Source organism: Prunus persica, chromosome G6 (genome assembly GCF_000346465.2).
Source record: "Prunus persica cultivar Lovell chromosome G6, Prunus_persica_NCBIv2, whole genome shotgun sequence".
Classification (NCBI taxonomy): Eukaryota; Viridiplantae; Streptophyta; class Magnoliopsida; order Rosales; family Rosaceae; genus Prunus; species Prunus persica.
Window position 1 is genome coordinate 2,744,587 of NC_034014.1, and position 17,724 is coordinate 2,762,310.

The 17,724-nt window shown below is 37.6% G+C and overlaps 2 protein-coding genes across 2 annotated transcripts; one reads left to right on the forward strand and one right to left on the reverse strand.

Annotated features, from left to right (window-relative positions):
* LOC18772962 (receptor-like protein kinase BRI1-like 3) lies at positions 4,111-9,219 on the reverse strand. The gene is made up of 2 exons (XM_020566454.1): positions 8,690-9,219; positions 4,111-8,404 (listed from the first exon to the last, which is right to left on the reverse strand). The coding sequence occupies exon 2, from the start codon at positions 8,177-8,179 to the stop codon at positions 4,544-4,546; it is 3,636 nt and encodes a 1,211-aa protein (XP_020422043.1). The 5' UTR covers positions 8,180-8,404; positions 8,690-9,219; the 3' UTR covers positions 4,111-4,543.
* LOC18772023 (putative 4-hydroxy-4-methyl-2-oxoglutarate aldolase 3) lies at positions 15,413-17,661 on the forward strand. Its single transcript, XM_007205973.2, has 2 exons — positions 15,413-15,603; positions 17,000-17,661. The coding sequence occupies exon 2, from the start codon at positions 17,007-17,009 to the stop codon at positions 17,505-17,507; it is 501 nt and encodes a 166-aa protein (XP_007206035.1). The 5' UTR covers positions 15,413-15,603; positions 17,000-17,006; the 3' UTR covers positions 17,508-17,661.

The following is a 17,724-nucleotide window of genomic DNA, read 5'->3' on the forward strand; positions in this document are numbered from 1 at the left end:
ACAAATGACAAGTGAGAGAATTTTGAACCATCTAGATTTTGGATTAGGGTGACATTAAATTAAGAAGAAAAAGAAAAAGATTAGTGATAAGTCGGTATGAGAAAATCAGAAAGGGGATTGAGCCAAAAACTGGCACCAGAGGTCCATGTAGAGAGAAGGATAGTTTTGTTTGGATGTGGTGAGCAAATGCCAAATGGAAGGATGAGAATTGACACCAAAATTTAACCTCCAACAAGGAAGCACTGCCAACACAACACGGAAACCATGTAACAAGTCCATATCCATAAAACCGTACCAAAAAAATTATGTCAATTTTTATTCACAGCAAACAAACAGCACCTTGTCTTCCTTCATGTGACACATTGAATAAAAACAATATAAAACTTAAAAGGACGTGTCCCTATTTTCCAATTTCGACTCAGTCAAAAAGATGCTTGGACCGAGTCTTTTTCCATTGCATCTCTCTCTCCCTCGTCACACTGCGGTTACCAATGTTTTTTTTGGTTCTTCTTTCTTTTTTAATCAAAACCAAATTCTCCAGTCCTCCCATGTGGGTTCACTTCAACCTTCAATCAATCAATCTTCAACTGTTTGCACACAATTAGGCTATGAATTATGCTGTGGGTCCCACAACTCACAATTAGGCTATGAATTATGCTGTGGGTCCCACAACTCACAATCCCGGTCATTTATGTGTAGGTACAATGACTGAATCTAGTATTTCTCATAGCATGTACATAATTTAAATTTCACGATATTTAGTTATATGAGTTAGGTTGAGTGATGAATGCACAAATTTACGAACGCAATAGGTTGCAAGTTAATCAACTGTGGTGAGATGTACTTAGAAAAATCCTATTTAATAATTAGATTGATGTTAAAGTTTAGAATTCCCTAAAGTGGTTACATGGGTCTCATGGGGTGGCTTGCCTTGCTTGCTTCGGAGTGGAAAAAATTGCAAGAAGACAAGAGTCACAAAGAAAGAGTTGCATTACAAAACAAATGGGGAAAAATCTTTGATAACAAACTTGAGTAAGAAGCTCAGTAGGGCAGAGCTTACTATTGAGAGAAAACCTGTCTTTATGTCAGTCTGTGTGCCCACTAGTCTATCAAAGGAGGGGACCTCTATGTGGATTTTTGACTTCATGACATGAGTCCCTCCTACCTATAGCTCTGGGCTGCTATATCACAATCTCTTGCAACTTGCAATGTCCAGCTTTGTTTTCTCGGACAACTATGACCTGGGCCTGAGGCTTATGGCCCCCAACTTCTTGGTTTGGATTTTGCCACTGGCTCTTATGGCTCTCTCTCACTTTCTTTGGAGAAGGCCCATCGGAGGCCGAAGAGGGAGAGAGAGAGGGGTTCGAACGCCCGTCCTAGACATGAGATAAGTACTCTCAACCACCGGAGATTTAGGACTATAAAGCTCCTGAAGATGAAGGATGGAAGTATATACAATAAGGACTAGTTGTCGGAAGCAAACAAATCCCCTTTCAATTTATCCTGCTGCAAGAAGACAAACTAGACTTGATGAAAACTACTCCAAATGAGTATTTAGATCACAATGGGGTTGATATAAGTCAAGAGTCAAATTAGAGCATGAGGCAGTAACCAAAATTTGCAAAAATTTGACTAGAGAGACCTATAAGCACATGATTAGAATAATCACCATTTATATATTTGTTAAGTAGAAGCCAAAACAAAAACAAAAGAAGTTGAAATAATTAAGACATTTATTTATGGGCAGTACCGACAAGAAAATCTGCACATAATCCTCATAGAAAATCCATCATGCCGAAAGAAAATGCAGATATTGTGGAGGGATAATGGTTAGAGGCTGGCTTAGAGCTAATTAGATTCCCATAAGTAAAGTTCCATAAAGTAATCTAAACAGAGCCCTAAGATGTGAGATTTTGACTAATAAATGATATGTATTCATTCATAATCCCAACAGAGAAAACAAATCCACATGTTTTGTCATCATCACCAAAGACAAATTACTGCTAAAACTTCAAAACCCTGAGCTTTAGGTGCCCACTGATTCCTGCTGACTATATTTGACCTACATCAATAATGGTCAGCTTTAAACTATTTAGTTCAAACCAATTTCAAATCCAAACATCTCATCCTCTTGTGTTTAAGATTGGAGCAAATTTTGGAGCAGCAAAGAATGTTAGGTGGAATTGAGAAGATTCAACTCTTCCTCTCTCTCCTTGTGTTGGATGTAAGCAACAGAAATGAAGTCTATGGTAGACCTTAGAATCTCATCTTCAACTGTTTAGCTCTCATATGAAACATAGCACCTAACTTTTCGGGGCTAATCACCTATTAAACTTCCACACAATAATACAGCTTTCAAATTTCATGCCTTAATTCAGTCTGCCTACTTGCTCAACTAACATTTTTCAGATGAGACCACCATGCAGTAGCCAGGGAAGTCTTCTCATACGAAAACGCAACAAGGTGTAATGCGTGATTGGGCATGGAAATTTCTCTCTGAGTCCTTGCACCTCAACAGCTAAACTGTAACATATGGCACCAGCAAGGATATGGTATTAACAAGCATGTCAAACCAATTGATTTTTTAAACCAACAAGCACTCTTTTTTTATTATTTTATAAAATAAAAACTTCATCCGTACAATCAAAGACATCAACAAAACATCTAAAATACCAATCCCAAGAGGGTAACAAACTAACATTCTAAAAGCAAAACTAACGCGGATAAAAGCCGCACTAAAACTACTAGCCCACATCACCACAATTAACCATAAGCCCAAACAAAGCCCCCAAGCCCAACCCTAAAACAATCCATGAGCCTAGACGAACCTTATCACCACCACCTGAGAGCAGTTCCAGCAACGAGCCCTTGCCAGGGCAGAAGGGGGCCCAAGCCCCGTTTTGGAGTTCCAGCGGGCCTAAGTTGTCCGGGCAGCAGCTGGGTCCCAGCAAACCAAGCCAACTTGTTGACGTCAGCAAAGAAAAAAAAATATTTTAAAATCTAAAAAAATGCTAAAATTTTCAAATTTTTTTTATATTTTTATAATAAATACTTAATCATATTCTTCACTTCCCACTTCGAAACTCTATACAAATTCCTCTCCTCATATCTCATGCGAATAGTGGCTGCCATGACAATGGGTGGAAACACTACAAGCTTTTTGCAAGGGCTGCCACTATTCACGTGAATAGTAACAGCCTTTGCCCTTTGCCATGGAAAATGAGTGGAAGTGCTCTGAAGAAGTGCCGTTGCGGCCACACCCACCACAACATCTATAACAAATCTAGGGAAAATATGATTTCCAGTGATCTACCTGCACATAAAAGTGAACAAATAAACGAAAACAACAACTTTACCAAAGAACAATTGGATGATTTGCAGTAATTTTCGTCAAAGATGATGTATAATTAAATTTAGAGAACATGAGCAGCATTAAGGAATGGGTTTTGGGAGCAAGATTTGATTGAGAACATAGACTAAAAAGGGTGATGGGGAACTTCAATCTAACCATGGCTAAGAAGAAACTACCACAAGTGGCTTTTTATTCAAAATGCCCCAATGGACTTATTTACTAATCTAAAAAGAAAAAGACGAGAAGAGAAGATGGGGGGAGGGGCAGTGATGCTTCTTCCTCCTCCCCCCTCTATGGAATTTTATTTTCCTTTAGAACTCACAGAGGGAGAGACTGGCTAGAGTTTCTTGAGAATGTCGGTTAACCACAAACGGACAAGCACTCTTGGGTAACTGGAATATGGTATTTTTTTGGAGTTGGGTTGAACAATACCACAAAGGCAAAAGATGACAGATTTACAAGTAGAAAAATAGCTGTCTTACCCTGAAACTCCTTTAACATCCTCATTCACACAGATTCACTGCTTGTTATATACTGGCCAGAATCATGCAGAAGTTGTAAGCTTGCCGCATTAGCTTGTTTCATGTACAGACATTTTAGCTTAATACATGAGATCGTTCTAAAGACCCCATGAGAAATAGGTTCAAGCTGATGGGGGAAGTTCAGCAATTAGATTTAGAGGGTGGAGCTTGCAAAGGTGACACTCGGATAATGTATGAATTCATGGCTCAAATTCTTCAAACAATCACAGAAAGCTATTTAGCAAATTGCAAATGATTTCAATTACTCGAGACTGCTATTGCTACAACTTTACAAAACGCTGTTCCCACATATCAGCTTTCTATGAACAGAAACCAATTGTGATGGATGGACAATGGTAAAACAGTAGTTAGCAAAACTGTGAGAGGAACATAACCCAAATAGAAAGAAACAAAGTTTTTTTGAAGCCTTGGTTATAGACATCATTTTCCAAATGAACGAATACACACTTTACCAGATTTGAGCTACCAAAAGACTCCATTTACTCTGTTCTCCCTATGCATTTCTTCTACCTCTCTCTTTGATTCACGGTTCTATTATATACAGCCCGCATAATGTGAAGGATCGATCGAATCCCTGCTTTCGATCTCAGAAACTTCGTTAATTGAAACCACAACCGGATAGCCGTAGCTTTCTAGTTTAATTGGTCTTTTATGGTTCCTCAACAACAGTCTCTTTCAGTGAAAAGCCATCGAGCACATCGTTCTCTGAATCAACCTGAAGCTCTTTAAACATAGCCATAACCTGAATCATGGTTGGCCTGCGGAATGGCCTGTCATCTAGGCACTCAAAGGCAATCCTCAGATACTGGTATAGTTCAGCCTCACCGGATACCTCTGGCAACAACCCAGTGTCCAGTATCTCATTACATCTCTTATCCCTCTGAAGCTGCTTTGCCCATCCAACCAGGTTGTTGTCATCACCAAACGCTGACGGGTCGATAGGCCTTTTCCCAGAGAGAAGCTCTAGCAGTATAACACCATAACTGTAGACATCCCCTTTTGCGGTGCATCTAAAACTCTGGTAGTACTCAGGGGGAACATAACCTGGAGTACCTGCAAGGGTGCTCACACTAAGATGAGTATCGAGGGCATTCACCAATCTTGCCATGCCGAAATCAGATACTCTGGCCTCAAAATTTTCATCTAGAAGAACATTGCTAGACTTCATGTCCCGGTGGATGATATGAGGTATGCAACTATGGTGAAGGAATGCTAGACCTCTAGCAGAGCCTATGGCAATCTTCTTTCGTGCTGCCCAATCCAGCCTAGAGACCCCTCCCTTGGACTTATCATGAAGAACAGCCTCCAGACTTCCCCATTTCATGTACTCATACACAAGAAGTCTCTCCTCCCCAATCTTGCAGTACCCCAACAATGGAACCAGGTTTCGGTGCTTGATTTTCCCAATAGTTTCCATTTCTGCCATAAACTCCCTGTCTCCTTGACCTGTGACATGAATAAGCTTCTTAATTGCAACAACACAGCCATCTCCCAGTTGTGCCTTGTAAACCTCACCAAACCCTCCAGTACCTATCAGGCTGTCTGCACTGAAACCATTTGTTGCTTCAAGTAGATGGGCAAAGGTCAGCTTCCGCAAAGGTTTCTCGAATGTGGCTATGTTGATGCTGAGCGGCTCAGGAACACTGGAAAGTTTCCAGCTGCTGCTGCCTGAAGTTGGAAGGCTTTCAATATACTTCTCTCTCTTTTCCTCCTTCTGCTGGTACTTCTTCACTCGATATAGAGCTAATGCAAGTATAAGAATGCAGAAGAAAAAGAATGTGATGCCAATTACTATTCCTGAAGTCATAGATTGCTTTTTTCTTCCAACTCTGGAATCTGCTGAGTGCCTTTGAGAGCTACATGCTCCCAAGGGTACCCCACAAAGGCCAGAGTTGTTCTCATATCTGGATGCTGGGAAAGTGGTCAGCTGACCTCCAGAAGGGATGAGACCGCTGAGGTTGTTGTTAGACACATCAAGATCACTCAGAAAAGATAGAGTCCCCAATGATCCTGGGACAGCGCCCTGAAGATTATTGTGGGAGAGATCAAGGACTCCAATTGCTTTTAATCCTCCAAAGCTATCAGGAATATTTCCAGTTAGCATGTTGTGCCCAAGGTTCAAGACTTGCAGATAGGACAGTGTACCTAAGTCGTCGGGAATGCTTCCAGACAAGAAATTGTAGGATAGATCAAGGTAGATCATGCTGCCATTACTGGTGAATGTGTAAACTGTCAAGCCAGAGTAAATTCTAATTGAAGGGCAAGAGTGCACCATAGGAAACTTTTCTAGTCTCTCTGCTCGGATTCCCTCAAACTCAACTAGTCCTCCTGCACCCCTGCAGGATGTCCCACCCTCATTTCTCACAAATGCAAACTGCTTCCCGGAAACGGTTCCAGGAGAGACTAGGCCAGCTTGGTTGGCAAGCTCTGATGGGATAGAACCGCTTAGGCCATTGCTGTTTAAATCAAGCCAAATAAGGCTCTGACACTTGCCAAGCTCAGCTGGAATCTGTCCAGAGAGTGAATTGTTACCCAACTGAAGTATTGCAAGCTTAATGAGATTTCCAATACCAGAAGGGATATCTCCCGTAAGGCGGTTGCTAGAAAGTGACACCCAAATCATATTGGTGCATTTGGCTATGGACCGGGGAATGGTTCCAGTGATGAGATTATTGTTGAGAATCAGAGTTTCCAGGTTTCCTCCATTGATGCAAATACCTTCTGGGATTTCACCAGTGAGGTTGTTTGCCCACATAACCAAGTCAGAGAGATTTGGCAAGCTCCAAATTTCTGAAGGAATTGGACCAATCAGACTGTTGAAACTAAGATCAATAGCCTTCAGGTTCTTGCAGTTTCCAAGTTCCGAGGGCACAGTCCCGGAGAGAAAATTGTTGGCTAGAAGTATCTTTTCCAAAGTTGAGGGAGCATTGGAGGAGCAAAACCCTGAAGGGACGTTCCCCGTGAAGGCATTAGAACTGAGATCGAGCACTTGAAGCCGAGTACCATTGGTAAGAGACAGTGGCACAGGACCAGTTATGTTGTTGAATGGCACATAGAGATATCTCAAACTAGGAAGACTACTTACAATGGAACTAAGGAAATTTCCATAGAGCTGATTGTGACCAAGGTTGAGACTAACCAAAGAAGAGCAGGATGTAAAACTTGAAGGCAACCCTCCAGAAAGATTGTTAACCGATATATCAAGCTCCTGAAGAGTCCCACAAGCCTTTCCTAGTTCAGTTGGAATTTCACCTGAGAAATGATTATGACCCAAAAACAGTTGCCTCAATTTCTTGAGATTGCCCAACAAAACACCAGGAATTTTGTTCTCAAGCTTATTATTGGAGAGGTCCAGTGTCTCCAGAACCTGACAGTTACCAAGGCTTACAGGAAATTGATCCCCAGAGAGTGCGTTGTGTGCTAGCTTCAGCAAAGTGATGCTTCTGCACTGCCCAAAATCAAGGTTGGAGAATTTTCCAGTGAAATTGTTGCTTGAGAGATCCAAATACTTGAGAGATGCTGAGGCCTTTGCCAGGAAGCTGCTTGGTATTTCCCCAGAAAAAGTATTGTTTGAAAGGTCAAGGGTTGATAGATTCTTGCAAGAAAAGAGAGAATCACTCAGTTTTCCAGTGAGCTTGTTAGTGGAAACATTGAGCAGATTCAGATTTTGACATGTCAACAAGGCTGTATCAGAAATCTGATTGTGAGAGACGTCAAGCTGCAGCAGAGAAGAACCAAAGCTGAGACTGCCTCCAGGGATTGAATTGTGAGAGAGGTTAACAGAAGCAAGATGATCACAACTCAGAAGAAAAGATCGACTTGGAAAAGGTTCAGAGATGTTGTTGGAGGACAAGTCCACAGTCTCAAGTCTACATGAGGTTATGTTGGAGACAGAGAGATCAGCAGCAGAGAATGAATTGCCTTGCAGATAGAGATTTTGGAGACTCGGCAAGGCCGTGAGAGTTGGAAAGTGTAGGCTGCCAATGAGACCAGCGTTGGAAAGGTTGATGGTGATGACGTGGTCATCAGAAGAGCAGGTGAGGCCCCTCCATGAGCAGAGAGGGGTGGCAGAATCAGCTTTCCAATCAGACAAGAAACCATGGGGATCAGATTGAACAGAGGATTGTTTGAAAGCCAACAGCAGCCTCACCTCATCATCATCACTCTGGCTTTGTTCTTGTTGTAGTTGTTGAGATGAAGACAAATTTCTGGCGCCTGAGGCCAAACTTAGGAGCAGGTAGAAGTGAAAAACAAACAGCAAAAGAAAGCAGAAGAATCCCATCATGTACTAACAGCTACCCCTTCCTTGTTCTGATCTAATCTCTCTTCATCATCATCATCCTTTCAGAAACTCATGAAAAAAAGAATCTTTTTTTGCAGACGGCTGATGAAAACAGCACCAACTACACAAAATTCATTCACCTAAACTCAACCAGTTTGCTTCATTTCAGATCTGAGCAGAACCTTGCAAAATTTCCACACATTTTCCCAAGTGGGCTCTGCTTGGAAGCTGCAATCAGAAGACCAAAAAGAATTAAATAAACAAAAGGATTGGTGGTGGAAATCACTATCAAGTATCAAACATGTATGAAAGCATCAAACTTTGAAAGAAACACATCAAGAACACAAACATTTGTGAGCTAACAAATACCATGAACATGAACGAAAGAGAAAATGACAAAAATGGAAAAAAAAATAAAAAGTAAGAGTGATGGGGGCTTAAAGGAAGAGAAGCTCGTGCTGAGCTATAATGGGCAATCAGAGATTGTTAAGGAAAGAAAGAAGAGGAAGATACCTCGGAGTGACAGAACCTCTGGGTACGATGTTCAGAAATGTCGGGCTCTGATACTCAAACCAGCAAGTACAGTACTAGCATTTCATTTCAGTCGTTTAATGTTTTCTTCTTTCTTTTCTCTTTGACTGCCGATTTTGGAACCCAGAAGGCAAAACACCCCCAAAACTGTTCATGTGAATGTGACACTCTTGCTTTCTGCGGATTCACACAAGTCTGCAGCTTGCAGGATCAGAAGGGTGAAATGATGAACAAAAGATAAATGGCTTAGTTTAGAAGGAGAAGAAAAAGAAAAGAAAAAAAGAAGGAAAAAAAAAATGGCTTGGAGAAAGAGGAGGGAGTTTCTGATGCTTTAGAGGAAGTAAAGTGAGACAGAAACAAGAATATAGAATACAAAGGCAAGTTGGTGGGCTTTGGGGGGGAGAGAGCGAGAGGGAGTAAATTGTGGGAGCGATGCCCCCCATCTTTTTCTCTATTTTCGGGGTCCAGTCAAACTTGGGATATGATTCCTTCTCTCTCTCTCTCTCTTTCTTCTGTCAATTTCTGACAATTTCGGGGCTCTTGGGCAGTTGGACGGATTACCCCGCACGTACGTCTCTAAATTTGATTGTGATATCCTTCCTTTTTTATTATCATTGTTACCATTTTTGAAGTAAACATTGGATTTCCTTATTTACTTGATAATAATTGGATTTGATGAACTAAATGGTTTTCAAATTGGTTGATTTTTATTTTAAAAATTAACGGTAAAAGATGATCTAGTAAATGAATTTCCAGTTCACATTGTCAAAGGAGAATGGCAACTAATATTCCTTCTTATCTAGTGTTACATCTATCACATTTATTAAGTATAGTTCTTTTTACTATATTTAGAGGACTCATTTTCTATAAGTCTCATTCACTTTTACGAGAAATGTGATGTACAATTAACATAATTATTGTAGAAAAAATAAATAAATAAAATCATCTTCTCTATTTTTTTACTCTTACATCTAAAGTCTTGAACTCAACTTTCCGCTCTCTTATTTTTTATTTTTATAAAATTACAATAAAAAGTACCAAGTACAAAGTGAGATATATTCCTTGGTGGTTTTCGGAAACACAGTCTTCAAATCCCAACACAAATAGATTTATAAAAAAAATTGTGATCGACTCTCAATACATCAACAAGGTTCAACATTTACCAAATAAAAAGGAAACTGAGATAATATTATAGTAAATGCTGCATAAAAGAGGATTTGTCTGTTGTACCTCTCTTTATATTGTTATAACTTATTACAAGTTTTTTCCATCTTGTCTTCAGCATGTGTGCGAATCTAGCTTATTAAATCTTATCAATTGAAAAATTGCTCTTCTCTAGCAAATAAAATATATCATGAAAGATTTTATTATTCATCCGAATTACGTGATAATCGAGGTCTCTTTACAAAAGATAATACTTATCTTCATAATTGTAAGAAGATACTACTCATTCGTGCAAATCACAATTTGACACATATACAAAAAAAATTCATCAAAAACATTTTTATAAAAAAACTTATACACACATATCACACTTCTATTGACAGAAATGTAGAAGCTCCTGCTTACATAGTAATTTTTTAAATGCAAATTCAACTCCGAGATTATAAATATATAACAAATCCTTAACTTAAATACTTATTAAAGAATCTTCTATCAAATTATATACATCAATAATTCTCTACTAGTTACATAGAAAAAGAGGATAAATATAAAAGAATGCACTCGAATCTTACGTCATAACATTGAATAAATGGTACTAAAAAAACATATTCTGAAGACCTAAAAAGTTAGTATGAAGTAGCAAGCAATGACTTTTAAGTTGGACGTCCATTGCATGAGAGAGAAAGGGGGAGAAGTAAGAAGCTTATTGGATAGGCACGTTGAGACCTAATAACATTATTAATATATTTTTTTTCGTTAAGTGTATTGGTCCCCCAAAAACTGCTCCCCTCCCCACATCCATAATTTATGTTTAAAAACAAATTGAGATTTTTTTTCTTCTACTTCTTCTGTAAGGCTTCAATTTTAGTGGTTTCACAAAAGGAGTAAAATTGTCATTAAAGTTTGAGGGTGGCGAATAGCTTTTTTGAGTGCCAACCAACCAAGATAATAAGGCAAATTATAAAGCAAAAACATAGAATTTCTATCTCTCACATAGAAAACTTCGCGCTATACTCCACAATATCTGCACTTCAACTAACTCAACTCTTTCTTTCATTTTATTTCAAATGGAAATCATACATCCGAATTTGAGACATAGTCCAACACTAATAAAAAAAAAAATACAACACTTGATAAAGAGTTAATTAATATTTTTTATTTTGTTTACTTAATTTCATGTGTCGATATATGTTCTAAGTCATTCATGCAATGCAATATTAAAAAGTTAAAACGCACAATACTGTGTGATTGATTTAAAATACCGCCCACGTTTTCGATTTAAGTACAATTTTCTCGTAATTACCTTAAGATTATAATAAGAAGAGGTGGTGTTGGTGGATGGTATAAATATAGAAAACCTGGAAAAGCTGAGAGAAGGCGCGGGGCGCGGGGCATAGGGTTGTGGGGGGATCTCTCTCGGAGTGTCTCACTAAACTCAACTCTCCAAAACCCAAAACCCAAAACCCAAAACCCAAGTCAAGTCTGCCAAAATTTGTGTAGTTGTTGTTGGCAAGCTTGTAGCTGCGTGGGGGTGCATTTTGTCAGTGTGCTTTTCACACGAGTGCATCGATTTCTAAACAACACCCAACACCCCGCTAGATTCGCACTTTGCACTCCAATCCAACAAAATAATACAATAATAAATGTTAATAATATTATTATTAAATAAATTCAGTAAATTATAAAGAAAGAAAAAGCAAAGAAAGGCACACACACTAATTTTTTGGTCATTTTCTTTGTTCATTTATAAAATCATTAGCAGCATTGTCATACACGTATGATTGAAAAAATAAATTAAATTAAAGACTACATGTTATTGGTTTTGCTAGAAAACAGCAGAATCCTCGCAAAGAAAGCAGGGTGATTTATGGACCGTCGCTTTTGTTTTATTTATTGATTTATATAAGTTGGTAATGAATAAAGTGCGAAATCAACACTGCCCCCCACCATGCCAAAAAGCCATAAGCCATATATACATGAGATTAGAGACCAGCTTATATTATATATAATTATATAATACACTCTTCTCGGGTTCTTCAACCCTACTCCTCCTCTATATATATACTTATTTTTGTCTATCTTATGTGTATACCTTATTAATTAGGTTGGTATTCATTATTTCATTGAACATAATGGCAAATGCACTTTCCTTTATCCCCATCTCTCTTGGTATGGAAATGATAGAACTTCTTGGACTATATTTAATGGCTATGTTGTTGATCAAATCAATTTACTTGCATCATACTCCTTAGCTTTTTTGTTGATCACATCTCATGCAAAAGTAAGACATGCATAACTCTTATTTATGTAGGTAGTTTTGACTTTCGTGAAAAATGTTATTAGTAAATAAGATACATACATATCATTCATCGATTAATAAAGGACAATGTAAAGTATTTTGTCTATTGGTGATATCTTTTTGCTAGGATCGTTATTTATTTTTTACGTTGTTCTTCTTAGTGGGTGATTGATTGATTGATTGATTGTATTTTGTTGTGTTATCTTGCCTCCCTATATAGTCTCCATATTTGTAGATCACAACTTGCTCAAATTTGTTTGATGGTCACTTTCGTTAGCACATTTGTTTTCTTTTACTCATACCATTAAGAGCATTTCTACCCATTTGTCATGACAAAGGGTAAAGACAAGACAATGGCTGTTACTATTCACGTAAATAGTGGCAGCCATTGCAAAATGTTGCCACTATTTATGTTAGATTTGTTGATTTTTTTTTGTTCGTTCCCCTAAAATGGGTAAGCGATCTCTTATATTTTGTTGTATTCTCTCTTATTTCCTTATTATTTTATCGTAACGTTATCATGATTGTTTAATGGTAGGTTTTTTTAGCCTTTTTTCTTTCTCATTCCCCTAAGTAGTGATAAACTTATTGCGGTTTGTCACATTCTCTTTTTTCCTTATTTAATATGTCGTAACTTGTTTATGTTTGGCAAAAATTCATGTTATCTCCTTTGTTTCTCTTGTGACACAATGAGAAACACAAAATAAAGGGTAAAAGCTTTACACCCTAAAACATAATCTGGACGAGTACAATGCTTAAAATTGTTTGAACAGAAAAAGGAAAAACCTAAGACCCAATATTCTAGAATATTCCTAAATAACTATTACAAATAAAACTATCTTAAAATAGAAGAAAAAAGAATATTGAAACACGAAAAAAATTCTAGACACACTAATAGACGATAAAGTTGGTCTTGTTACTTTGCTGGATCGTCGTTTCAACTTTGAACATCCTATTTTGGGTAATCTAACACGAAAGAACTTGTTTGAATGCAAATTCTCAATCTTGTACACTTTTTTTAACTTGCGCCTCGTCAATCTCTATTTTGTACACCAAAATATAAAAATTTGTTCTCTTTTTCATTTTCTCGTTTCTTGGTAAGAAAACAACGAAACTATTTGTACTATATTTTTCATTTTCTTGCTATCCTAGTGTGGTCTAGAGCTTCATCTAAAAGATGTTTCGAAACAATTTGAAAAGATGTGTTCAAACAAGTTGAGAATCATATACATCATACATGTAAAGATTAATTAATCAAATCAAATGAACAGAAAGCTTGGAGTGTACCAAAAGGTAAGGCAAAAAACAAACCCAAGTAGAGTAGGGCTCCCAAGGAAAGGGAGCCTGGTCTCCGGTGGAGCCTCCGAAATATTTGACTTTAGTTGGAATTGGTACATTGCGTTTTCCATGGGATATTGTTGATTCTAAATTATAAAATGTGCCTTTGAGACCCTACAATTAGTTGAAATTGGTTGGCTTGTAAATAGACGTCTCAATTGCTTCTTCCACACCACCACCACGGTAGTTGTATAGCTAATAATAATATATGTATCCTTCTCTTGTCTTGATCTTGGATTTTTAGTTTGTGACAAATTAACTTGATAGAAACCCTAAAAGCAAATAGGCAAATGTCACAGAAATGCTACATATAATCATTACTTGGTGATAATGTTCACAGGAGGGGAAAAAGTTGATGGCCCAAATGGTTCTTTTGGCTTTCTTTTCAAAGGACTAGGAAAGATTTGATATTATGAGATTTTTGTCTCTAATACTAGGAAAAGAAAGCTTTCCTGCTGCTGCTACCTTTAACTTTGTGGATAGGGGTCAAGTGATCAAACAATAACAATGGTAAGAATTATATATTCATAATTCATATCTATACTTTTGATTTCACTAAAATACTATTGAAAATCAATTGCTTTACCATTTGTGTTTGATAGTCGTACATGGAGTCTTGTCAATTCGTCTACATTGATAATCGTTACTGATTGATATAATCCCTTATAGAGTTTACATTATTCAATAGTTATCAGTCATACATGTATAGACAAAATTTTTAAATATTTGAAATTCACTATTAATATCCTTTTAAGAATGATTAATTATATGTTTCGATCCAACCAAATAAGGATTTTGAGTGCTGCATAAGATATATATAACTTTTGAGCCATGTGAAAGCCTAAAAGGGCTTTGAGTAACTAATTTCACCATTTTGGCATCATTGGCTAGACAAACAAAATAGCTCATATCTAGCTAAAGACTTTTGAATAATGTAGCAGATTGAAGGCTGGTCCAGTGTTTCTTACCTGTAATCATGATATATAATTATGGGTAGGGAAGGTAATTTCATTCAAAAGTTATAAGTCGTGGGTGCCACGTTTCTTTCCTAGGCTTCTCCCTCAAATCTTGAAACTTTTTCTTCTTCATACCTACCAATATGGGAGAGTTCAAATTTTGTTTTCTTCCCTGACCCTTTTTGCTTTGACATTTTGAGCCGACCAAATGATAAGAGTGAAAGCAATGGCCATGAACCTTAAATATCATTTCATTGATTTGAATTCATTATAACGATACAATACAACCAAGCTCATGCATGCCAGGCCTAATTTGGGCCTGGTTGGTACTGGACTTGGTGGAGCTGAATTTGAAGTTTTTATATACTGGGTCAAAGTTGTGGGTTGGGCTGGACCGACCTAAATCATAATTCAAAAATTACTCATTCGTTAGGCTTTTTATAATAAGGAGATCCTTAATAGCCATCTGATGAATTACAAAACTATTATTGAACGGCTAAATTGAAACCCTCAACATAGCTCTCTCATTATACAAACTCCCTTTGTTTTTTGTCGAACTACGTGTAGGGTTTGAGCGACATTCTCTCTTTTGGCCTGGGCTTAACACAACCTGACCCGTGAGACGAGTCAACAGCCCATGAGATTAAACTTCAGGGCAGCCCAACGCTTAAAACTAAGCCCAAAAATTAGACCTTGCATAGGCCTAGAAGTTAATTCCTTTGACTTGATCTGGGTCAAGCCCATGCAGGCCATGCATAAGGGGAGGTAAAATAGTTTGGAATTACAGTCTTTTTTATTTATTTTTGGGTCAATGGGAATTGAAATCGTTCTCAGTAAAAAAGAAAACATAGGACAAACTACCTTTGGCGCCAGGTGCAATTTTACAGAGGCACAAAAACCAAGAGGATAATCTACTAAGAAATTGTTAACTAGTACTGGGAGGCTGATATCAGCTTTTGACTCTTTTTGTACTTCACAATATATAAAAGAATGAAGACTTGACTGAGCAAAGATAGAAGAAGAGAAAACGCTAACCACCATCACCATCACAATTCAAAGAGACCCTCGTTCACATTTTATGGGTGAAGATTAAACCCCAAAGCTCTCCACCTTCATACAGCCATTTCATTCTTTGTTGGGTAAGCTTCAATTTCTTGTTTTCAGCTTTGCTTGTCACAAAGTCTTGTCAAGAATCTCAAGATGAAATTTTTGTTTTTGTTTTTTGGTTTTATTTTATTTATTTATTTGTTTCAATTCAATGCTAAATGATAATATCATATTCATGGTTTCTGGAAGTTAGCATCTTGTCAGTTGTTACTGATTAGTTCATTATATAATTAGAGCAGCAGTAATTATTGAAGTTTGTAAATGAAAAATTTATTCCTATTACTCTAATAGTAGATTATTGGTATATTTATTCCTATTACCCTCAGGTTCCATTGGAGTTTTCTTTGTTTAAGTTTTATCTCTAAATAAAAATTTTCAATTTATGCCTCTATCTACTCACTTGATCAAAAGTATTCATCCCTTCCCAGTATGTGATCTTCAATGGATCTAATGGATTCAGTGGATCTTTTTTCCTTTTGTTAACCAAAACATTCTTTAATCTTCTGCTGCTCATTCCATTTTTGGGGCATTTAGGAAGATTTGAGCTTGGCCAGATTAGCTTTCTCTAGATTTCATCTGAATATGGGGCTTTGACTTTCAATTGGTTTTAACTCATGCTTCTATGATTCTGTTCTTGATGCATGCATTTGGAAAGAAAACATTGAAGGCAGGGTGTTGGATGATTGTCACTCTGTCTCTCTCAAAATCCAAATTTGATGTATGGGTTGAAATTAGGTGATTGTACTGAAGCTGCTGATGGGGAGAACAGAGATGCCAATCCTGAATTCTTTCATAATTTATAGTTCTGAATGTCCGCAATCCCGAATGTTGTTGAAGTGCAATTGCAAACACATTTGTGCATAAAGAAGTTGGTCTTTGTCTCTCCTCGTGTCATTAAACATTGTGGATATATTTATTTTTGGTGTTCATGCAACATAAGCTCTGATTGCAGGAGCCATAGATAAATTAGTTTCTCCTTTTTGAAGTGTGATGATCTGAAACAGAAAGACACACACATGTATCAAATCTAGCTCTCTGTCCCTCAGCTAAGTTGTACAATGTAGCAAATCCCTTGCCTCCATAGTTTTGCAGTATGTAGAACTCAGGTGAAGATGATAATGAAGATAGGTGGAAGATGAGAGGTGGAAAGTTCAAAAAGCTATGTTCTTTTCCTTATTTGGTTATATGAAATGTAAATATGGTCAATAAATTTACTAAGCTAGTGATACGTAGGACAATTCTATGCATGCTATATTTGCGTGTACATAACATATGGTTCTTTTAGGCCCTCTGTTTTCTCTTAAGTATTCCAGCAATATTGTAAGGGAGATAAAAATCTAGAAACTATTACGAAGGCTTGTTGAACTTGTGCTAAAGTAGTTTTATTTTCTGTACCGCATTTTAATGATATGTTGACTGTATCTGCAGGAGAAATATGGCTGCCTTAGCAACTGCTGAAGCTTGTGATACGAATACAGCCCTTTTAGGCAGTGGAGATTTGCGTGTTCTGCCACCAATATTCCAGATATACGGACAATGCCGAGCATTCTCAGGCCCCATTGTCACACTTAAGGTATTCGAGGACAATATTTTAGTAAGACAGCTTCTGGAAACCAGAGGTGAGGGAAGAGTTTTAGTTATTGATGGTGGAGGAAGCATGAGATGTGCTTTGGTTGGGGGTAATTTGGGACAGTTGGCTCAAAACATGGGATGGGCTGGTATTGTGGTAAATGGCTGCATCAGAGATGTAGATGAGATAAACGGATGTGATATTGGGGTGAGAGCTTTGGCATCTCATCCGGTGAAATCAAGCAAAAAAGGCATTGGCGAAAAGCATATTCCGATCAACATTGCAGGAACCTTGATTCGTGAAGGCGAATGGTTGTATGCAGATAGTGATGGCATCCTCATCTCCACATCTGAATTGTCTCTTTGAATCAGCATTGTTGCTTCACATTTAAACTGTCAAACCAATAAGAGCACTGAGTTCTGAAGTCAATTGTATTTGGAACTTGTTATTTCACTTTTGTTAGCATCTGTGTACGCATTAAATTTTCTTTATCAACAAAAGAATGTGTTAGTTTTTATCAGCTGGAAGGGCCGAGTATTTTCAATTATTAATTCAATTATGACACCATATCCAATATTAGGGA

What these genes read in the sequence shown, in the direction of transcription:
- LOC18772962 (XM_020566454.1), bottom strand. Translation starts at nt 8,179, where the DNA reads ATGATGGGATTCTTCTGCTTTCTTTTGCTGTTTGTTTTTCACTTCTAC.
- LOC18772023 (XM_007205973.2), top strand. Translation starts at nt 17,007, where the DNA reads ATGGCTGCCTTAGCAACTGCTGAAGCTTGTGATACGAATACAGCCCTT.